This window comes from Corvus brachyrhynchos, unplaced genomic scaffold (genome assembly GCF_000691975.1).
Source record: "Corvus brachyrhynchos isolate BGI_N302 unplaced genomic scaffold, ASM69197v1 scaffold56, whole genome shotgun sequence".
NCBI classification, from domain to species: domain Eukaryota; kingdom Metazoa; phylum Chordata; class Aves; order Passeriformes; family Corvidae; genus Corvus; species Corvus brachyrhynchos.
The window spans coordinates 994,432-1,018,755 of NW_008238664.1; the positions used below are offsets into that span (position 1 = coordinate 994,432).

Consider the following 24,324-nt stretch of genomic DNA (forward strand, 5'->3'; position numbering starts at 1 on the left):
TTTCAGCAGATAGAGAGGGAACTGATGAGAGGCTGGCATGCCTTCAGCATCTGTGAAAGGAGCAGAGAGCAAGGAGACAGCGCTTGGCTGCAGTCAGAGAAGGATCCCAAAAGCCTGAGCTCAGAGGGGCCTTTTCTGCTCATTTCCTTTGGGAAGTTTAAAAAAGAATGAGCATTAAAAAAAAAAAAGGGAAAAGAAGATGATGTGCAATTTCTTTCAGGCTGTAGTTGAGGTAACAGTTTGAAAAAAAGAGCTGCCATTTAAAGAGATACTAAGAATCTGTTCTTCTATTGCAAAGCAACATTTAGTATGCAGTCCCTAAATGGATCTGTTATTAGATGAGACAGAGAACCCTTAGAAATCACAGTAAACACAGCTGTAGAGATGAGGAAAAATGAATGAGGCATCATGCTAATATTTGTACCTTCCAGTTGTCTTGAATGGCTGACAAAAGGGACTTTTAACATTGTCCTCATGCTCTGACATAAGAAGAATTAATGTAGCAAGTCAGATGCTTGAAAATGCAACCAAGTCACCCCAGGCTTGTCAGGATTTAAAGGAGATTACCTAGGTGTATTTTCTGCTCTTTTTTTTGCTGTGCTGAGGACGTAGAGGAATCCAGGAGGACTGGAAGTTTCCATCAAGGGCCTGGTGGTCGGATCCACAGAATGTTGGATGTTGTCTGTGCGGAGCTGGCACAGTGGATGGAGCAAGCTGGCATCCGGGAAGAGGTGTCGGTGGCCAACAGGGAAAGCAGCCTTATGCATACATTCTTTGCTTCCCAGAGAAGCCTGTGGTGGAATCACTTGTGGTTGGCTACTGGCAGTGGGTTTGTTTTGGTGCACAAGGACTGAAACAGCAGGGGGTTTTAACAAAAACAAAATATTGAAAAAGCAAGTTATTTTCTCTCCTGTGTCATGGTTCATCTTCTGTCTTTTGTCCTGGTCCCTCTTTGGGCCCAATCCTGACAGGATCATAGTTGGGCTAAAGGACTACTTACTGCTGGCTGGCTTGGGACTGAGCATCCCTCGGGGTTGGAGTCACTGGTGTTTATGTCAATAAAGAATAAATCAGACCTAGGAAGCTATTGATGAAACAGGCTTTCCATGTTAACCCAGAATCTTATTTCTGTGCTACATTCTGCAGCAGGAAGGTTTCCTGGGAAGCGTGTTGTAATTAAGATTATAAATGAATGCTAGCATTTTAGTATAAGAGGCCTTTTGTCTTTTCAAGCAGGAGGTCATCTAATTCTTTTTGTAGAGCAGCAGAAAGGTGAAAAGTTTCCAGTTAACTGTAATTAAGGCCATGGAGAATGAGCAACCCTGGTTAGTCACCTTCTGTGAGCATTAGTGAGCAGCACAGCCAAACGTGCCAGAAAAAGTTACCTTAGAACAGCAATGTTTAGTCTGAGCAAAATATAACCTTACCAAGGGGAAGTAAAATAAATTCAATGTTAATTTGTAATAGTTTAGTCAAGGAGAAGAAAATCATTACCCAAAGGATTTAGGTATTTTGCCAGTCTGTGTCAGGATGAATTCATCTAGACCATTACAAGAAAAGACAGTCATATTGAGACAGGAGATGAAATCTGTTCTTGTTTCTGACGCTGGCCTGCTGGGAGGCTGAGATTAGCTATCTCTTCCCTTTCTCCTCTGGACCTTGGCACCATCCAGTTAGACAGAAGCAAGGCTCACAGGGCAGAGCTTACAGCAGGGTTATACTTAGCAGGCATCAGCACTCCTTCTTCCAGCCTCTTACCTTAAAAATAACAGCATGGCATTTCTTGGTGGGGGCCTGAACCTGCATCCCTGACCCACAGGAGCTAAGTTCACCTGACCTGCTCAGAGATACTGGAAGGGACATCCCACAGTGTCCCATTCCAACCAAATGCCTGCTCAGGTTAGGGAACAGGGACTCAACACACTAAACACATAATTGCGGGGTTCCCTTCTCCTTGAGGGGGTTGCTAAAGCCTATGAATTATATGTAAGGAAACCAGCTATGCAGCAACTCTCTCCTGCTTCTCCTATTTGGGTTTCAAAAGCTCTGGAGCAATATTGGTGTGTTGCACACTGAGTTAAAAATTGGAAACATATTACCCTGATTTAGCATGGGACTGAGTAAATTGTATTCACTTAAAATAGCAGATATCCTGCTGAGAAGAAAATAAGTATTTCTACTCGACTGTGTGACACCTAAGCTGCAACCCAGAGGTACAGGAGGAGGATTTGTGTTACTGAGAAATCCATAAACGTTGGCTTCCAGGTCAGAGCTGCTGGGGGGAGCAGGGCACATGTGTCCCAGGCAACTCCAGGCATTCAGACCTGCTGCATCACCTCCCCACGTCCTGTGCAGGGTTTCACACGGTTTCTGTCTTGAGCTCCTGGCTGGTCTCTGCCCACCCTGGAGTTTGACAGTGTTGCCTTTTCCTCAGGGAGGTTTCATTCACAGCACCAACCGGCCCCTGCCTCTATGGCAGTGTTTGCTGAAAGCCTTGCTCCTGGAGCGTGTGAAATACCAAGGCTTGTGACAGCAAGCTTAGCTTACAGAAGCCACCATCCCAGGTCTGCAAAGCTTGAAGGACCTGCAAGACAACACCTGCCTGTGTGGTGGGATTATTTGAGTCCCTCTCCCTTCTTGGGCAGGTGGATGTTCCCAAAGCTGGACATTCCTCATTCTGTTTCAGCACACCCATATCTTACCTTTCTCTTTGGATTTATCCTGTATCTGAGTCTCTCTTGTTTAGCTCTATTACTACTTGTCCTAACCAGACTGAGTCCAAATTATTCCTTTCCTCCTTGTGGAATTTCTTCTGTATTTTTGTATTTACGAATCTACTCTATCCTGTTTCCCCACTCCACCCAGTTTATCTCACCCCTGCAACCACAACGCCTTGCAACAGAGAAACAAATGTCAGTTTTTCCATTGTCTCCTAGATGCCAGCTATGCTTAAATGTAGTTTCTTACTCTGTTTTTTAAGGGCTACTCCCATCTCCACCCTGGCTGACTCCGTGCATCCCCAGCCCAGTGCTCCTCCTAATGCATCATTTGCAGATGTCCATGGCATGCCTTTCCCTAACCAATTCTCAAGCCTTTCCTTGAAAATCATATCTACAGCTCCCACAGTAAAGATGTCATAGCAGAGTGCAGCAGCTACAGGTCACTTGCTTGGCTTCAAGCTTCCCAAGCCATGTGCTTGTCCCCAAGTTTGGGTTGTCCCATTTTATGTTTCATCTATGCCTCGACTGTAACCTGGCAGTTGTGAGATAAAAAGTGGAAGCCTCTTTGACCCTGTCTGCAGTCCCTGGTGACTTGGAGACCATTCTGCAAGCCTGGCTCTTTGCCAAGCACCTGTGGGCAACAGTAGTGTATCCTTGGGAAAGGAGGGTTAGAAGGACAGTGGTTGTGTCCCTGCATGTTACAGGTTCCATGCACAGGTCCAGAGAGCACGAGCTCAGCCCCAGCCATCAGACATGCACACGTCTGTCCATGTGTGTGTGTCAGAGGGGAAAGGACAGAGAGTTTTCCTTTTAAAATTAAATTCATACGATAGCCAGGCCTTTCAGCTTTTTAATGCAAACAGTGATTTATCGCTGCACTTAAAGAACGAGCCAGGAGGAAAGAGATTCATCACGTGCTGTCCTTTCGTGTCAGAGCGGCAGCAGGTGCCTGTGGCAGCAGCGCAGAGAGGTTGGGTCCCAGCACAGAGCCTCTGCCGTGGGAAGGCAGCACAGCTCCATCACCCTCACCCCACCATGGCTGCTGAGGTCCCAGCCTGGGGTTTCATCCATTTCTTCTTGCTGTGAGAGGAAAAAAAAAAAAAAGGATTGACCATCTGTTCCCCTTCTCCTTCTTCCTTTCTTTGGCTGCTGGAAAGACAGTGCAAAGTGTACACGCAACATGAAGCTTGACACTCATCTTCTATAAATTAAATCCCAATAAACCCACCAACATGAAGATTGCTTGCTTTAAGCGTTCCCAGCTCAAGGCTTCTCCAGCCTTCCTGAAGGTTTCTTACCTCTTGCATGTATTGCACTTAAACTCAGTCACTTCAGTTTTGCCTGCCCTGTGTTTGTAATATTCCCTCAGAGCTTCAGAACAGCAACATGCATAGCAGCACATCCTTCACCCTCAATGTGCCCAGGCCATAGGTCTTTCTGCTTGATCTTCCTGGGGACTTCCAACTTTTCCCTCTCCTTGTTCCGAGGAGACACTTTACTTTATAAGATACTTACATTTATCCTATTATCCCCAAACCCTGTGTGTGGTATGAGTCCTGATACAAATAGTTCCTAGCATGGAGAATGAGAATGGACAGGCTTCCAAAGATTTTTGGGATTATACAGGAGAAGGTGGCATTGAAAGGGAGCTGGCTCTTTTCTTCCTGGATCCGTATCTTGTTGTGTAACAAGATGTCTTGTTTTAGCCTGATTAAAAAGCTGGTTTTTATGTACAGCGGGTGTCATTTGGTGTCAGTCTCTGATTTTTCAAGATTTTGCATCATTTAGCCTCTCTGTGGTATTTTACTTTCTCTCCAAGATGAAAAGGTCAGTACCTAATGAGCTAGTTGTGAATTTTTCCCAGGAAAGTATCAGCATCTGTGGCTGCATTTGTGTCTGTTGCTAGATTTTGACTGGTCCAGTGTTGTTTTTTTCCAGCACCCAACTAGTACTTGTCTAGTACCTGGATAAAGAAGAGTGAGTGCCAAAGTCAATGCAGGTTTGAGGGGTGTCATTAATCAAATCAGTGTAGTCCCTACAGTAATGCAACTGCTGAGTTATCTCACCCTTCTCTGCTGTACCCTTCTCTGAGTGCACACAGACACACACAGAGAAAGTTGGGGATAGGCACAGGAAGAAGGAGGGAATGTATGAAGCAATTCAGGATGTTTGGCAATAGAGCGTTGGCAGCTACTGTGTATCACCATTTTACTCTCGAGAGCTTTGATTCTTCTTTTCATAGCCCTGGTGCATTCTCTGCAATGGGGACTGAAAATTGTCTGGTTATCTTGGTTTGAAATACCAAGAAATGGGAAAAAATGCATATTTAGCCTAATCTTCTCTATAGGGCAATAAGTTCAATGTATGAAATGGAGAAAAGAGGACAGCTTTGTAATATTTCAAGAGTTTCCTTCAGAGGATATAACTTGCTTCTAAAATGTTCTCACTTAGTAAAAATGCTCCTAAGTTAATATTAGCTGTATCTTCTATTATCCAGCCACTCTGTAGAGACATTTTCATAGCAAATTCATATTCCAGTTTGTCTGTCCACAAGTTGTCAGGGAAGATGTAAAGCATTTCCATCTCCAGTACACACAATGTACTTTCTTCTCGACAAATATTAATTGAGTTTTGGTGTGCTTCTCATTTGAGTGCTTGAAGTTTTTGAAAAAATTAAGTCAAAAATAATATGCTATGAAATGTGAAATAAATCAAAGTCTGAAAAGCTGCAAAGCTATTGCTTTTTTAAAAATTGTTGCAGTTCAGGTCAGTTGAATAAAACGCCTTTATTGAAAACGCGATTGTTCTTTTAGATACAGTGTTTTGATTCACATAGCTACAATTATCTGACTGTCATCTGTAGAAATCTGCACAGAGTAATAATTATTTGTGATGATTTCAGAAATGCTTGGACTGTCAAGTATGAAAAATTGCTAGTTCCCCATTATTGTCTAGTGCTGAACATTTTTAAAAATACAATCTAGAACTTGGTGTATAGCACACATATACACTAAGCAGGGTAGTTATGGGTGCAAATTGTAAAAGCCAAGTCTTAAAATAGTCTAAACCATGCTTGTAACTTCAAGGCTCTCCATCAAGGTTGCAAGAATCTTATTCACACCTTTCATGTGAAAACAGGATTGGAAACATGCTTGCATGTAACCTCATGCTCAAAAAACCCCCACCCTTTTAGCATCTGGGAAAACAAAAGGAACACTGAAAAACATTTTGTATATTGAGTAACAAACACCTCCTAGGACTCATGGTGTAACTGGGGGGCTGGAGGAAGGAGAGCTGGTAATTGAGATTTTAGACAACTGAAAGGCTCTCTCGATGTCACAAAACCAGGACCATTAGTGCCACCTATAGTTAGTCTGTCTGACACTTCTCACTTTAAGACCTTTCTTTCTGTGGATTCTGAGGCTGCTGCACACACCCCTTCTGAACAAATACTATTAAGAAGAATTCGGTGGAGATGAGCTCTGATTTTAACAGTGCTGGATAGAGACAGCTGGGTGTTAGCTAGTTTTTAGTCGATGGACCACAGATGAGGGGAACTCTGCAGCAACTTGCACAGTTCTAGCATAGGACACAAACCGAACCTCCAAACACAAAGGTAACTGAAGAATTAAAGGCAGATGCAAAGTCTTTGTTAATGCAAAATTGAAGAGAAAAACCAATTTAGCAAGGAAAGGGACTGCAAACCCCATTCACAATATTCATCTTCATTATTCCACTCTAAACTGATTTGGATAATTTTAGCCTTCAGTCTGCCATGATCAAATGTCATGTGAGCAGTCCCAGCAGAGGCTGGTTGTGAGCCTGGTTGCAGTAATATAGAACTAGCTGCAGGCAGTGCAAGAGAAATAAACAAAACCCTGCCTGGTAAATGTGGTGGCTACTTCTTTCCATGATAATTTTCTATAGTGAGGCAGAATTTAATTAATGGGCTTTTTGAGTGTCACTTCAGTATTTCCATCCTTTTGTTAAAAAACTGCTTTCAGTGCAGGTACCTGTGAATTGAATTGATCTCTGTACCTAGTTTTCAGCATACTACTATATTCAGGAAAAAAAATAATTAAAAATTCCTTGTGTTTAAATCTGTACTTGCTGCTTGGCCATCAAGCTTGGAAAGGTCTTCAAAGATTACTTTATCCTGCTGTGCCTAAGTAACCAGAAGGAAATACCTCCCATCTCATTACTCTGGTTTACCTTGAATAACCTTTGCCTGTAATGAGTTGATGACTGCCAGTTGGTCAGCATATGCATTTCTGGTCAGTATGTTCTCTAGTGCTCTCCACAAAAAGCCCTCCTGCCCCGCCCTGCACACACACCCCCACCTTCCGCTGAACAGAAGAATCCACATGAGCAGAGTGTGCTGGACTTGCCTCCCTTGCTGTTACTTTGGGACTGATGGAGATGAGAAGCTTCTGGGATCAGAGTGTCCCCAGACTACTTTTTTCTTTTCCTTCTTTTAATGCCACTGAGCTTGGAAGTCTCCCGCTGCTCATGTCACTTCACTGTTCAACTTGGTTGCTGCATCAGAAAAGGAAGGACAGCTTTGATCTTGACATGCTCTTTTTCTCTGTTCCCCTTTACAACTTCTGTAGGAAAACAAAAACATGATTAAGTGCATCTATGGTGTCAGTCCTGTCAGGGAAGAACAGCTGCTTTTATCAGATGTCTTCCCAAAACCTTTAATGCCCTGATGAAGTCCAAGTCGAACAGTCAGAGGACAGACCTGAGCATTGGCTTTATCACCATCCCCACACTGCTCTCAGTGCTTAAAATCTGCACACAGGCTTAAAAGAGTCCTCTCCCAAAGCGGATTTACACCATTACTTATTGTGGTTTCTAGAACTGAGGGAGCAGCAGGGACCTCTGGTAATGACCACAGACACAGCCATCAGTGTCCAGGCAGCAGCTGCACACTCACAACTCTGCTGTAGCCACATCTGTAACAGCTTTGGAGGAGGACAGTCCATGACCCTAACTGTTAGTCTTGCCCTTCACCATCCATGAGTTTAAAGATTTCTATCCCTTGGATCTTCTCTCTGGCTGCTTAAATTTGTGGGGTCTATTTTCCTCATTAGCTGTGAGCACATTTGCATTTTTACTCTGGCCAAGTGGACCTCTAGTTTAAACAAATGTACTTCCAGTCTCATTTAAACTTTCTGCTTCCCCAGTTCCCCTCACCAGCTCCAGGACTGAAATTATGTGGCTTAAAAGCCTTGCCTGTAACTTAGAATGAAAAGGAACCATATTATCATCAGCTAACTCACTGCTAATGCATGGTTTCAAAATACTAAATTGAAAATGCTGTTATGATTACCTTCCATGGTGCTGTAGACTCTAGGGGCCACAGAGCATGTCCTCTGTGCAAAGGAGAGTTTGGTGGTTCTTTCAGGATTCCATTAAAGGTGCCTTACCTGACCTTTCACTAGAGCACGGTGAATGTGGCCTTCCTATCAGCCACTCCTTCAGCGAGAGGGCTGTTCCCATCAAACCTTGAGGAGAGCCAGCAGGACTCTTTGTGTCTCTGGGGGAAGCAGGTAGGTCAGCTCTAACACACCAGGTGCATCAGGTGTGTTAGTCAGCTGCAGTAGAAATGGGCTTTGACACAGTTGGCATTGTTCTAAGACAGTCACAAAATTGGCCATTTTTCTTTTTTTTTTTTTTTGTTAGTAAACTGAAGTCAGTAGGACAAAATAAAAAGGAAGTTGAGCTTTCTATTTCCTACATGGCCCTTCATCCATCAGCCATACCAGATGGTGTTGCGTTTGATGGGAACAAGACAATCCCCTTTTACTCTTGCATTGCTATTTAATACGTGTTCTGTGTACCCCCAGGCAAGCCAGAGCACATGCACAGCTCACCCTGGGGTGCTGCTTAGTAAATGTATACTTAGTAAATGTAGCTCACCAAACTTTTATGCCATTTCTTCATATTTTTTTCCATGTTAAAAAGAGCGAGAGGAAAGTACCACTTGAAAATGTACAAGTGTAATCTTCTAAATGAATTTAATGTAGTACAGTCTCATTTGCAATTGCAAATACTAAGGCTGCATTTTCCCCCTTACTCTAAATGTCTGAAAATCTCATTAATGTTAATGTATGGGGGAGAAGTGCTTAGCCTATTGATGGAGGAATGAAATCAGGAGCAAAGCACAGCTCTACAAAGATTCATCTGCAGATTAAGGTCTGAAGTAACCATTAGATTATCAAATCTGACCTTCTATCTAATACAGACCATAGATTCTCATCCACTTAATTCTGTATTTATCCTAAGAACAGCACCAGAAAATCAAATACAGTGCATTAACATATTATAATGTAGCAATATATTCAGGCATTTCTCTTTTTTTTAACTCTAAAACCAGAGGCAAACAGCACCACTGTGCTATATGATTTTTGATGAAGATCTTCAGAAAGAGAGAGATTTCAGCTTTTTATCTGCTGCAAAGGAGAATTTGTATGTCTGTGTGTTTGCATTGGGTTTTGTTTAGTTTTTTGAAGATTATTCACTGGTAACTCTAACCAGTATAGAGCTGGTTGAGAACTATGACTTCTGTTTTGCTCTGAGGACATCATAAATGGAAATAGGGACTTCTAGTTTTTTTTAACAGAAAAAGTAATTTCCTTGAAAAATCTGTGTGGGCCTTGACAACTGCTTTCTAACATCTTATTTGGAAACTCCCCACCAGTCAGTTTTCCTAGAAAGCACGAAGCACATTTCACATCTGGCTTCTCATCTCTGACTATTAACATAAAACTGCCCTTGAAGTGCACCTGGGAGGTATCCAGGGGGATACCACCCACACACAAAAGACAAGACAAGCTGTCTAAAAGAGCTGCACTGGACTACTGCACATTTTAACCACTAGCCTGCATTTTACTGAACAGAGGGGCAAAAGAGATGAGGAAAGTATCAGGGAATTCAGAGGAGAAGTGGTGGGTGGCACTGTGCAAAACACAGAGGTCCCAGGCTTGGCACATATACACTCTCTTGAAGGAAAAGTCTTCCTGCCCAAAACGGAGCTGCACCAGCCCCTTGGTGTCGCTTATCCCCTGAAAACATTTCTCTGCAGCCCACCACAGCCCAGACAGAGGGAGAGTTACGTGCTGCAAAAGCTTTTGCTGTCCCTTGGGTGGGTGAAACTTGGGCTCTTAGGGCTCATCTGCAACAATGCAATTTCTATTTCCTTTCTCTCCAAAGCTGAGAAATCCTGTGAGTGGCTTGGTCCCATCTTGGAGTTTCATTTGGGTTTTGACTCTAAAGTTTATTTGGATCCTTTTCTTTGAGTTTTGTTGGGTTTTTAAAAGACGAATCATGGCTAAGTACTGCTATTGAAAGCAGAGATTTGAACCCATGATTGCAGGAACTGGAGGTTCAGTATGAACTCCCGAGATGATGCAAAACCATTTGCCAAGGACAGAGGATTTTGCCTGGCATATACTGGTTTTGTCTGGTATACTGGCAGGCAGGAAGACCCCTATAACCAAAGGAACACACATAGCAGGTGTATAAAGTCTACATTGCCTCAAATACTTCTTTTCAGTGTCCTGTGATTCATGTTAATTTAACAAGAAGGTACTAGATAAATACTTCTGAAAGACTCAGCATACAAGAAGGAATCTCAGACCTCCTTGCCTATCAAATAGGAAGGTCAATACTTGCCTTAATTCTTGTCTTTGAGGCTAAATTAATTATTGAGCATAAGGCTCTTTGAAATTCACAGGTAAATGGTGTTAAATAAATGTAAATAACATTACTAAAATCTTCCCACTGTTGCTTTGATGCAGTGTATTCTCAATATGTAATAAGGTATTTGTAGCAGTGAGGATAGGGGCTGCACAGCAAAACCACCTCTGAATAACAAACACAGGAGCCCTGCACTGGCATGGTTATCATATCTGAATGAATTTTCCTCTTGGAGAATATCAGGAATATCCATGGGCTTCATTTATTCTGGTCATAGCCATATAAGCCATATTCAAGGTCATAGCTAAGAAACATGACTATTAAATTTTCTAACGTAAAAGACACCAGTAAGAAGAACACACACAGTTTCCATTTTGTAAAATTTTCCAGCTCTGGTGTCTTCCTACCCCATCTCAGCAGCAAAAGGTCTAGCACTGCTGTAGCTGTGGATTGGACTGCAGAGTGGAGGCAAGATTTGTTTTCCAGGCCTAAGCAAAGCAGTGACCACATCTCAGGATGAGGGTTCTGTAAATACACTTGCCACCATGCTGTGTGAGCACTTGCGCTGCTTCGCGCTGTCTTCAAAGCAAAGCTCTGGATGCTGTGTGAACAGCATTTAATCAGTGTGTATCAAGAAGTTTGGAGACAAAAAGAGTTTATCTTCTAGAATAGTAACAGTTGTACTCAGCCACATAATGAATTATTCCATGCAGGGGAAGATCTGCTTTTCTATGAACTTGTATAATACGCAAAAGAGGCAGTTAGAGTTTCCCAGCCCTTGACCTACTGGTGCCTGTGCTTCCTTTGCAGTTGTCCAACACAGCAATTCTTCATCAGATCAGACGAGACCAAGTGACAGACACGTGCCGAGCAAATAGCGTGTCCAGCAGGAAGCGCCGTGTGCTGACACCCAACGATCTCAAGCACCTGGTTGTGGATGAAGATCATGAAATGATCTATTGCTATGTTCCCAAAGTGGCCTGCACAAACTGGAAGAGAGTCATGATGGTTTTGACGGGAAGAGGCAAATACAGCGATCCCATGGAAATCCCGGCCAATGAAGCCCACGTGTCTTCAAACCTGAAGACCCTCAACCAATACAGCATCCCAGAGATCAACCACCGCTTGAAAAACTACATGAAGTTCCTCTTTGTTCGTGAGCCTTTTGAAAGACTGGTGTCAGCCTACAGGAACAAGTTCACCCAGAAGTACAACACTTCCTTCCACAAGCGATACGGCACCAAGATCGTGAGGCGCCAGAGGAAAAACGCAACCCAGGAAGCTCTGCGGAAAGGTGATGACGTGAAATTTGAAGAGTTTGTGGCATATCTCATCGACCCACACACCCAAAGAGAAGAGCCCTTCAATGAGCACTGGCAGACTGTATACTCCCTCTGCCACCCTTGCCACATCCACTACGACCTCATAGGAAAGTACGAAACGCTCGAAGAGGATTCGAATTACGTTCTCCAGCTGGCGGGAGTCGGCAACTACCTGAAATTCCCCACCTATGCAAAGTCTACGAGAACTACTGACGAAATGACCACAGAATTCTTCCAGAACATCAGCTCCTTGCACCAAACGCAGCTGTATGAAGTCTACAAACTTGATTTTTTAATGTTTAATTACTCAGTGCCAAGCTACCTGAAATTGGAATGAGGGATGGGTTGGGGGGAAAGAGGGGAGAGAAAGCCTGTTTTATTTAAGATTTTTATTTGTCATAATAAATATGGAGAATGGGTTATTTTGTAAATTAATATTTTCTTTTTTTGAATGATGCTGCGAGCAGCACAGTCAAAATTATTTAAATCAATTGTAAGAAAGGACAGCTCTCTTTGCAGGGTAACGGGATTGTGACGATCTAGCTGTAGAAATGAATAATACTGCTACACTGTTTAAACAAATGTTAATTGTGTTCTGGTGAATTTCATTGATCTTGCATTCCTCCAGTTCTAATTAATGTTATTTATACTTATTTAAAACATTGTCTCTTGGTAGGTTTCACTTCAGCAGCAGAGATAAGATAACATGTGGACAAAAGGAGTCTGGTTTTGTGCTTTTCTTGATTCAGCTTGTTCTGGGTAATAATATTCTTCCATTAGCCATCGACGCAGGTAAATACGGGAATGGTTCTTGGTGCCACATGCTTTGAGAAGAGTGGTGAAAATAAGTTCTTTAGAAAGTGATGTTGCACTCAATACTAGTACAAAATCTATCTTTCTAGGCCTGAAAAGGAAAAGTAACTCAGATTTGGGTAGATTCATGATATCTAAAACCCATGACTGAAAGAAATGCGAATGTATTCCTTAGGGAAGAGAAACCATGAACCTTTTATAAGTCTTAATGAGTTTATGGAGAATATGACCATTCCCATTTGTCTCTTATTTTGAAGCCTCCCAGCCCAAATGAATTGAGGATGGTCCATCAGAAAAGAATCAGCATTCAGAAAGTGACTGTAAGAGACTTTTGAATGCCCAAAGCAATTGGCATTGACTTAATTCATATCCAGGATGGGGCTGTGGGGACCTCCATCCTCTTCAAGTCATGCCTTCCTAATTGATCTTAAGATGGGCAACCAAAACTGGCTCGAGAGACACCAGTCGTGGTACGTTGCTATAAGCGATCTGGGCATGCCATTTGAAAAGTCAGGAAGTCATCTTCATGTTGATTGTCTAAGCATGCAAGGCAATTAAAAAGGTCTCATCTTCCTACATGCTGGTTTCATGGCTTTTTCCTAGGGAGAAGAAGCAGCCTTCTTTTTTAGTTGATGCCTAAATGCCATTGACAGGGATTTTTCTAAGTTCCAGTGGGTTAGAAATTAATCTGTCACCTCTAGTGTAAGACCATGACCTTTTTTCTTAAGGGGAATATCTCAGTAGCAGTTGTTTTGTGCTTAACAGCTTTTTGGGATGGCAGATTGTTTTGAGTAAGCAAATACTAATCTATACACAGCAGATAAACAATGAAAAATGGGATTTCAATGTGGATCTGTTAGCCAGCTAGTGCGAGCAGAATTTCAGGCTTCTCCAGATGTTTGCTTCAGTGGATGCAGGTGAGGTGTATGGCCTGGGAAATGCTCTGTAGGCACTTCAGCGCTCGCAGGCAGCTGATGGGCAAGAGGAGGCAGAGGCTAAACTGAGGCACTTGTGAAAATCCAAAATCCATTTTAAAGTTGATAGCTGGTTAAAAATGGGGCATTTAACTTGCCTGCATGTCAATCTTATGATCAAAACAAACCCTTTCAGAAATGACTGATGATTTAAATAAACTCAGCTGAAGGCAGAGCTGTTTCAACTGTATCAGACCCAGATCCTGAAAAATGTCATATTGTACAGTAGCCAGTAATATCCACTGAATTATATTAGTTTCCAGGACACAGATGTGATTAAAGAAGAAAAACAGTTTGTATTTTATTTGATAAAAATAAGTTGCTGAATAAATCTCATTGAAAAACAAATTAACATAACAAACAGCAACTGAAGCCCTTTCACAATTGGGTTTGGACTCAGGCAGGATTCAGGTCGTTATTTTTTCTATCATACCATACAAATAAATCTCTTATCCATTCTGTAACAGCCACAGTTTTCATAACCCAGAGCACTGGCCCAGTGGCTGGCAAAGGGCTGGCTGGCTGTGGCTGACCCCTCTGAATTCCTGATCCATTGCTGGTTGTTGTTTTACTTTAAAGCACTCATTGAGAGTATGTGGAGCTGTTGCAAGTGCCTCTCATAGTGTGCCCTGGCCTTCTTGTGTTCTAGTTCAATGGTTGTATGCTTGTTAAAAAAAACAACTGTCTGAGGCAGGTTCTCCTTTCCCCCCCCCACAATACTTCCTACAAGCTATTTGTGTGCTAGTTGGGTCTTGCATCCCACAGTGCTCATATTTTGGTCCAATTTCCTTTCCAGTTAGCTGTTAATCCATCCAACAGAATGTGATGTGATTTTTTTTTTTTTTTTGTTTAAGACAAAAGTTGCCTCAGAAAGTAAATATTTAAAAAAACAGGTTGTGCTTCCCCCTTTTTTTTGTACTTTTCTCTGGCATCATCCCCACATTTTTATGCGTTCTGAAATATTCTCTGTAGTTTCATAGCTTTGGAGACACAAAACCTCTATATGGTAGCTGTGATAGAAAAGCTTTGGGTAAAAAATGTGTACAGGAGATCTGAGGGGTGACCATTGCTCCAGCTGGGATTTTTAGCAACAGCTTTGGGTTCGATTACCCAAATTCTGGCTCCCCACAGAGGGTAGCTCTGCAGATGGATGCTCAGCACTGAGAAGGCTTTTATGTGGACTTCAGTGGGTACTTAAAGTCACTTGCTTTTGAAAAACCTTGATTCCAAACTACTACAACCTGGCTATTTAGAGCATTATATCTATTTTGAGGTGCTGTGAATGGGCTGTAGATCTGTGTTTAAAATGAACAGCTGACATGCTGGATTTAGTAGTGTCCTGTGCAGTGAGCAGCAAGCCCTCACCAGCTCAGAGCAGGATGACAAAAGTTAAGGAAAAACCATTTCTTTTGATCTACTGGGTGTGTTATTTTGACTGAGCCAAAAAAAAAATCTCTCTTTTCACTGCAGCCAAACAGGAAGACGTTCAGGGTTGTTCGTGCTCATCTCAGTGAGCTGGCAGCCACCACCTGCAGTGGGGGGCAGCCAGGGAACCAGGTTGGTTTTACCCTCTAACTCTTTACTGGGTTTCCCAGCTGGAGGAGAAGAGGGGCTGGTCTGCTCCTGAGTTCTGCCTCTCTCCCAGCTTCATGTCTGCTCTGCCCACAAGCTGATCCTGGGAGACAAAGAGGCAGCAGTGAGCCACAGTAAAATGTAAAACACAGACACGCCCGTGCAGCTGCAAGGGCCACCCAGGAAGCTGCTGGCATAGAAGGGTGTGTGTGAATTATGTCGAGTAGTGATGAGCACAGAGAGGACCCAGTGGGGAAATTCCTGCTCCCCACCTTTGTCCCCAGCCCCCTCAAAGCTGCTGGAGCAGTGATCCTCATCTCTGAGCAGCTGATGCCTCCCTGTAATTTGGCAGGGCCAGCGCTGAGCCCAGCAGTGCTGGCAGCTCCGTACTTGGCATGATACCCACAGCTGAGGGGTCGTTCCCCCCAAATGGCCCCAAGCACCTTAACCTGGAATGCAGGCTGGATTTGGCCCATCTGAACATGGTGGTGACTCCTGGCTGGTGGGATGTCCCCCCAAACCATGGCTCAGTCCATGCTTCAGCCTCTTCATAAACCACGTCCATTATCACAGAAATGTGCAAACTGCCTGAACCATGCGCTGTGTAAGACAAGTGAAATAAATAATCCACAAGCAGAAGTGCTTTTAGAAGTGAGTTGATTCCAGATGTTTTAGGGTTTCACTGTAGTCTGCTGCACTTTTCAGGTACAAAAAGGGACTGTCCTTACTATTACTCTTGTTACAGAGAGTGTTATTTTCTTACATGCATGCACAATACAATGTGTACGAATAATTTAACATCAATGTGGGGTTGGATTTTTTTTTAACCTATTTGTATGCAGTAGAAGGCTTGTTGTAGAAAAGTATCTCCTCATACTTAAATATACTGTTAATAAAGGAAAAAAGATATAAATTATACATTGCCAACACAAGTGTGAACTGCTCATGAATCTTTCCTTAAAAAAGCCATTCAAGCCTGATTATTTTTCTAAGTAAATTCAATTAAATTGAAGAAAGAAAATTCCTCTCTGTGTGCTTTATTTATGGCTCATGCTTTCAGGGTGGGATTTTTGTCTGCACAGCTTTGCTTCCTCACCTGCCTTATTGTATATTGTAGGCAGGACACACTGAAGACTCAAAATTATCTACTCCTGTGGAGCAGGAGAAATCCCTTGATGGGGTGCCTTGGCAGGGCAGCCAGGGGACCAAGCCCAGGCAAGGGGGAACCAGCAGCTGCAGAACTCAACCACAGAGGGAGGGAGGGAGGGAGCTGGGGGGGGGCTTTACAAAATTGAAATCACATGCACACAAACCCAGAAACTTCCATTTTTGGGGTAACGGAGTAAGAAATGGCTTCTCAGCACAGCTCTTGGGTGCAGAGCTTTAGGGTGATTTCTTTCATTGCTTGTAGGTGGAAAGAAAGCCCAGTGTCTGATACTGCCACAGAGACCGACAAAATTGGATTTGCACCATTGGAAGAAAGCTTGAGGATTTGTCCTTTTGGCAAGGCTCGATTTTTCCATTAAATAATTGCAAATTTACAAAATCCCTTCCCATTGGTACCCAGCAGCTGCCCTGTGATACCAGCCTCAGGCAGCTGCTGTAGGACAGGAGAGCTGCCAGCAGCAGGGCTGTGTGCAGAGGAGAGGGATGTGGAGCACTGGGGGATGTGAAAAAGTGGCAGGATCCTGCACTACTGAGGTGTCCTCTGACCCAAATAAGAGATTAAGTCCAGCAGAGATGATGTAAAGTTTGAAGAAAGCTCCCTGTGCAAGCACAAACTCCGACTCTTCCCAACCTTTGTTTGGATGGAAATACATTTCATTCCATTCCACCATAATTACAAAAGAATTAAAAATATGGGGAATGGGAAGGAAAAGAGGAAAAAGTCAAGCAAGTGCAGCCAGCAGCAGAGCAGAAACCAGAGCAGAAACCAGAGCATATGCTTGCCAACCGGCAGCACCGTGCCTTTCTCACTCACTGTGTTGCACATCATCACGTACAAGACTCCTGATGCCACACAAAAATATCTTGCTTTTCCAGTTGCACTTTCAACTTTGCCAAAGATTGAACATGTTGAAATATTAGAGTCTGTTTTTATTCCTCAGCGTGCTAAAAGACAACATATCCAAATGCCACCTCCCCAGATTGCCTGCTAATCAGTTTTTAAAGGAAATCTATGTTAACAGAGAAAAATCAACTTCATCTTCCCTATTGGCGGGACAAGAAGCAGAAACCAGAGCAGAAACCAGAGCATATGCTTGCCAACCGGCAGCACCGTGCCTTTCTCACTCACTGTGTTGCACATCATCACGTACAAGACTCCTGATGCCACACAAAAATATCTTGCTTTTCCAGTTGCACTTTCAACTTTGCCAAAGATTGAACATGTTGAAATATTAGAGTCTGGTTTTATTCCTCAGCGTGCTAAAAGACAACATATCCAAATGCCACCTCCCCAGATTGCCTGCTAATCAGTTTTTAAAGGAAATCTATGTTAACAGAGAAAAATCAACTTCATCTTCCCTATTGGCAGGACAAGAAGCCAGCTTTTTCTCCTGTTACTTGAAATGTCACTCTACTGGTGTGCTCGAGCCTCTGGACTCTGAGATTCAACTCACTGTTGATGAAAACCTTCTGCTGGCTTAGTCAGAGGCATTTAGGAACAACAGTAGTGGCTTATTCACGGTGGAAAAAATATGGAAAATATTATCATTCATTTAGTAATTGTTTACAATATATTTTGCCAATATTTTAATAACATTACTGACTTTGACTGTCCCTATTTTTTTGAGTAAAAGCAACCTGAGCTAACATTCCTTTAGGTGTTCAGGAGCAAACATCCTGTCACTGTGCAACAAATGGACAGATCATGTTGGAAAATGAGACATAGCACTAACAGTAAAATTATGTGGGTTTGAAAATCTCATTTCAATCAGAGTTTTTAATTAAAAAACAACCAACCAGCAAAGCTGTTTTCCTCAGCCAAAGAAAAAAATCAATGCAAAGTTTATGCCCTGGTTTCTGTTTTTTTCATTAATACGTAAAGCTGTCAGGGTAACATACAGCTGAATAATAACAGCTCAGCTATTAAGCTTTGGCTTATTCTAAAATCTAGAATTTTACTGTGACAATTCATGACTTTTTAGCAGCAAGAGGTCTCTGTGCTATCAGCAGGTATTTGCAGCCCTACACCAAGTCAAAATCTGCAACCCACAGCAGTTATAATTTCCCATAAAAGCTTGTGCAAAGTCAGGGTTTAACCTTTACTTAAGCCTTTCTTAGGCTCAATTTATTCAGACTTCCTTTAGCAGATAACTGTTCTAGCTAAAACTGATTTAGTTTTATGTCTAAAGTGGAGGGGTTTTTAAAAAGTGATTGCTCTATGAATGAAATCAATCACTGCATTTTTTACTGTTTTTTTAAACTTCAAAGAAATTAATTTAGAAAGAAAGGTCAAATCAGAGCAAGCAGCCACACCATGGAGAGGCAAGCACTGTTTGCAGAGGTGTCCAGGTAAATGCTGATGTGCCCATTCAAGAAAAACAAAATATATTCCTTTGAGGAATTACAGCTATTCGTGCTTTATTAAGAAACTTGCCTTCAGTTATATGGAAGGACATAACAACTTCACTAGTTTGAATTAATTTTGCAATGTGCTTTTCTAGTTTATCATAGAAATGTTCCTGCTCTGTGTGCAATGTGATTTTACATGCTGTATGTATCATTCCCAAAGCAGATGCTTTTAAAGCCTCCCTTTTTCCCTTAGAAAAAACTCAAAAATTAAACCCACAATTTTTTAGTGAGAAAAGCTCTTGAAGTTAATGGTGCAAAGATTAGAAGGAGGCACAGCTGAGTGCAATTCAGGTGAGAAATTAAGTCTTTATACTGTGGAAAAGGATTGCAAGATGGGAGGAAATTTAAGATGGAAGGTCTCGGTTTGGGGAGTCTCCTTGTGAGACACTGAAAAATAAATTAGAGGAAATGTTTGAGAACACAGTGGGGTGAACAATCTTGCTTTTGCTCATTGTAGTGTGTTTCACGTTACCCAGCAAATCTTTACAAGGGATACTGGAAGCTGATTAAAATCTATAAATGCTCACATATAAAATGGTATTCCATGCTGGGAAATGCAGCCAGAGCAGAGCACATAGGCTCCTAAGCAAGGAGTTACAAACTTAGTTTGCAGCATCTGTCTTACTTTTCATGATGTGAAGAAGTCACATGGAAAGCATTTGGGTGAACACTTCTGAAATAATTAACTGGCTTCAGGTTTAAGTCAATTTGTGCTTGGTTTTGAGCAGCAGAAGACTCATTTAAAGAGGATGGAATTTTCACTTGGGAAATATATAGGTGCCCTCTATACTTTAGACCAGGATAAGGCTGCAGTTAGCCTTTTTCTCATGTGTGTTGTCACAGTTCCTGTGATAGGTGTTACACTTAACTCCTCCATTATTATCAAATTACTATGCACAGTGAGCTTTTGAGTTGTGCAGAGATTTCCAGTTGGAGACAGATACTTTGCCTTTCCCTCCAGCAGGACATTTCAGTAGGTGTATTCAACCAGGTGTGCTCCTGCTTGTGAGTGAAATAACATGCTCACATTTTTCCTTTGATTAAACAAAAAGCCTCAGGATAATTAGCTGAAGAGGTGATGGTGATAACTAATGGTTTCCTTTTCCATCAGAGATCTTGCTAATGCAGTCTGGATCTACCTCATGATAGATGTGAACTGAACGCAGCCCTGTGCTGCATTGCAAGATACTTCCCCCCTTTTCAGAGGCTGTCATAGTGGAGAGGCATCCTAAACCTGGGCATCCTATCCCCCTGTCACTCACAGTCATTCATTTCCATCCAGTGACCATCACTCTGCCATACAGAGCAAACACAGCTCCTCGCATTTTTTGGCCTCAACTGTCTTCATAAAAACGTTTTGAAGTTAAATTTGCCATGGGTTGTTGACTAAGGATTCCAGGCCAACTCTCCCATTTCACAAGAGGAGTTAAATTGGTGTCAGTGTCATACAAAGCTGGCTCTGCTCCATGGCCATCCCCCTGTAGCCCTGAGGCAAGCACACAGGCTTGCTCCTACTTCTGTGGCAATAGCCCTCCTGTTCCTGGTCCTGAAGGAAAAGGTGTTCCAGATTATTCTGTGGCTTTCTGAGGCTTCCTGCAAACAGAGAGACAGCTGCCCTCAGAGCATACAGAAGGTGCATGGGTCTTGCCTAGTCCACAGAGCTGTAAGCCACACCTACCTAAAAGCAGAAGAAATGGGGAAAAAAAATCTCTTATGTGTGGCAGGAGCTTTCTACATAAGCATGGACAGGACAAAATGGATTGCAAATAGATATCCTTATCTAGCAGCAGACTTGACCATGAAAAGAAAAAAACAGAAAACTACAAACGAGCTTCTGCTGAACACCTCCATTCCATAATATGCCAGAAAACGGGATGCAATGTTGTTAGAGCTGAATGAGAATCAACAACCAGAAAGGTGAGCATTCATTTTGTGAGAGGGTTCCTATGGTAATAGGACATTTTTCTCCTTCTTGTAATGAGTGCTAAAAATGTTTGTTTCTCTTAGTGCCAGTCTAAAAGCCATACAAATTCCAGAGGTATGTGTGCACTAATCAGTGCTTTAAGTGCAACCTCTGTATCTATTAAACATTTATGTAAGGCAATAATCTCAAGTCAGAAGGACTTCAAAATATTTACAGGTTTTACTAAATGTTTAAAATGCAATTTTTGTGGCAAACAGCAGAACTGCACTTCCTTTGAACTGCTGGACTTGGTGTCAACTCAGAGCCCTGTGACAACCCAGTGTGAGGCCACAGTCTGCTTAATGCCAAGGCTCTACAGTCAGACTCAAAGCAGGGGATTGAGGTCTCCCTGAGGGGTGAATGCTGTCACAGCTCATGTCAGTCTCCTGTACAGGGCACGTAACCAGACGTGGGGTCTAACAGAGCTGCATTTCCTGATCTTTGGCTCAGTAACCTTACAGTGCTTCCAAAAAGTCTTTGAAAAAAAGAAATGAAGCAGGTTTCTGATGTGGGAATAGAGCAAAGGCCAGCTGGAAATGAAACCTGGGAATGCGTATGTCTTTTTAGATCTGAATTCACAGCATCTTAGATCTTTCATTTTTCACAAATGACACACAGGTTTTTTAAAGGTTTCTTTTTTTCAAAGGCCTTGCTGTCTGCTGTTACAGTCCCCATACATATGTGGTAGACTTCACACTACAATAGTATTTAGTGGCCTTAGTGGGTTGGGTCTAAAGAAGCCACAATGGCCATAGCAAAGCTTTAAGATGAAATGAATGAAAGAGAGAGAGCTGATCAGCCAATCTTCATGTATCAGACAAATACAGAGCTTGCTTTTGTCTCCAAATCATCCAAAATTTTGTCCACAAATTGGTACCTGAGCTGATCCCAGATACCTAAATGTGGTCAAGCTTAGCAAGTTCACTTTGATTCTGGAAATCCTCCAAACTTCAGGGATTTTAATCTATTTTAAGTGAAAGCTACCCTTCTTCTCCCTAGAACCAATCAGACATGTCTACGGTTTTCTATATAATGAGTAAAAATTGGTTCAGTCTTCAAAACAATTGACATGAAGGATGTTCGAATATTTCTCCAGAACCCTGGATACTATAACGTAGTAAAAGAATTAATTGTGCCAGCACTGAGAAAACAGAAACAAAAAGAGGGGGAAAGGGCTTTGGATGATCTAAGGTTAACCATAGTATGAGGATTCATAGGAAAGTAGCAGATGATTGCTTCTCAAGGACAAAACAAGTATTGTTGCTCGTAACTTTTGAAATACCATTTAGAATGTCAGATTTATTAAAATACTATTCTACTGTACATGGGACATGGCAATAATTTCATTAATCTGAACCAGGAGATGACAGAAAAATGTTAGCAAACAGACAAAATGTTTTTAAAGATCCTATTCATAGTAAAACTTAGAATGCAAATCTGAGAACTTAGCATTATTAAATCTTGAGGATCTGTTCAGAAGTCAGTAGATGTCTACCATATAATTCATTTGGGATTTCACTTGCAAAAAGCAGATTTAGAATTATTCAAGGAAAGCACTTCCTTGACCTCTCAATACTTCAAGCAACTCTTGAAGAGGAAACAATCTCCCAAAAGAGCAAGTTGAAGAATGCTAAGTAAAGCAAGAAGCATATTTCAAGTATAGTTTGGACTGAGAAATAAAAGCATAAACAGACAATATGATGAACTAGCCTGCATATTAAATAAACAACTAGCAGGACTTGAAAACAAAATAATTTTTTAGCTGCAGAGAAGGTAAAACCCATCCAGCCCTGCCAATGCTGAATGACTCCTGCTCTTGGGTACCCACCCAGAATATGGCAGTCTTGTATATTTAGTAAACTACAGGTTCTTAGCTTTAATTGTGTATTATTCATGCCTTGCTAATATTGGATTCCCCAGGCTATTCATGCACAGCTTGCATGATGATCAAATTTTTGTTTAATTTAACAGAAAGCCTTTCCTTTAGGACTATCAGAATGAGGCTTTAATGACAAAACACACCGCTTTCCTAGTTCTTTACTGATACAAAAAACTGATCTTTTGACTTCAAATACATATAGAAAAATGATAATCCAAAGGATTACTGAGCAACAGACTGACATGATTAGGAAGGGATTAGAGAACACAATTAAAACAATGTATGGTATCACGAAAAATCTAGCCAGAAATAAAAGAAAAATCCTGCTAAGAGACTTCACAGCACTTCCAGTCGTTTTGGTACTATTTGTGAGCATTACCTTACTTTTTTCAAAGAAGAGTATAATTCAATTACCGTATTCTGTTGCCATTTTCTGCACCTCTAAAGAGACTATCTCATTTGCAGTAGCAATTTTACCATTACAATAATAATAAGGAATTTCAAACGCTTCATTTCACAGAGTACGTGTACTACTGTTTCCTGACGTCTATTCTGAGCTATTCTTGCACTTAAGAGAGCTTTTTGTGATGCTCACAGCTGAAGTGAAATAGCAAATAGATTAAAAAGATGATAGGTCTTATTTTGAATCCTGATTCTGCAAACTATACTGCATTTGTGAAGCCTTAATCCTCATGCTGTTCTAATCTTTGTATGAGAAAAGTATAATTTTGTTTGCAAATTGTAATAGGAAGTGAAATTAATTTGCTGCTCACCAGTTTCTCATCAACATTCTAAAAATCCCAGTGAAATTAATATATTAAACATGGGAGTGGGAGATAATTTTGCCAATTTAAACATCACAGATTAAGAAAAGGTGTACAGTAATGCTATAAAAATCAAAATATTGATCTACATTTGTTAAAAGAAGAATCTTCCCCTACGTCAAACAGCATAATAAAGCTGAGAAACAATCCTGGCTATATAATTACTCTAAAAAGAAGCTGGAGTCATTCAGTAGCTCACTAGAACGATCATTTTCAAAGTGCTACACAGGAAAAGAAAACACCTATGCTATGAAACACTACTGACTCCAAATTTTAAAGCTGCATCTGGCTGTACTTTATAAATGAGATTATCACCTTTCATACACGCTCACAGCGCAATTGAGGTGGTCACAGAGTCCTTCAGAATGGAAAATTACACACACTTCAAATGACCTGCCTGTACTTCTACTTAGGGATTTTTCTGAAGCAGAGGCAAAGAAAGAGCAGACAGTAAGAATGGCCGAACAAGAGCACTCCAAGAGTTACTCAGCATCAGGTTACAGACAGTAGCTTGTAAGGCAAACCACTTGGAGCTTCTGGCTGGTCCAGCTCATAAGCAGAATGAAAATGGTACAAGAAGTTGCAGGAGGAGCTTTAGGATGACCCACAACTTAAATGAGGTGAATGAGCTGATAAAAGCAAGAATCAAAGAAAGTGCTCCATGCTGACTCAAAAGCACAGAGATGTGAATCAGCCAGAGCCCTAATTAGGCAGATTATAAAGGAAGGTTTGAAAGAATCTTCTGGCAGGTTGAGAGGAGGAAAAGACTTAATGAATTTTAATACCAAAAGTCATCATTTTATCTGCAAGATTATAAAATATGGCTGCTTTGATAACAAGAGACAAGAACATCTCAGGATGTCCCTTTCAATTGTACGTTTTGAGCAGTACAAAAAGCACACAATTTGTCTCTGACAGAATTGCTGCTAACATTTCTTACCCGCACATACAGTGAAGTAATTCACTGTTACTGGGCCGTG

At 41.7% G+C, this 24,324-nt stretch overlaps 2 protein-coding genes across 5 annotated transcripts in view; one reads left to right on the forward strand and one right to left on the reverse strand.

Moving 5' to 3' along the window:
* Positions 1–16,123, forward strand: part of CHST11 (carbohydrate (chondroitin 4) sulfotransferase 11) — a 193,281-nt gene extending 177,158 nt beyond the window's left edge. For both annotated transcript variants that reach the window (XM_017737912.1, XM_008636379.2), the window contains one exon: positions 11,232–16,123. In XM_017737912.1, coding sequence (XP_017593401.1) covers positions 11,232–12,080 — 849 coding nt within the window. In that variant the 3' untranslated portion in view covers positions 12,081–16,123. The remainder of the gene's footprint in view (positions 1–11,231) is intronic.
* The window catches only part of SLC41A2 (solute carrier family 41 member 2), a 65,157-nt gene continuing 46,324 nt past the window's right edge, over positions 5,492–24,324 (reverse strand). For 2 of the 3 annotated variants that reach the window (XM_008636378.2, XM_017737909.1), the window contains one exon: positions 7,104–7,324. Coding sequence is in view for 1 of the 3 variants with exons in the window: in XM_017737910.1 (XP_017593399.1) it covers positions 7,316–7,324 (9 nt within the window). In the remaining 2 variants the exon portion in view is untranslated. Of the gene's footprint in view, positions 7,325–24,324 lie in introns of all 3 variants that reach the window. The other variant, XM_017737910.1, reaches the window with a different exon arrangement.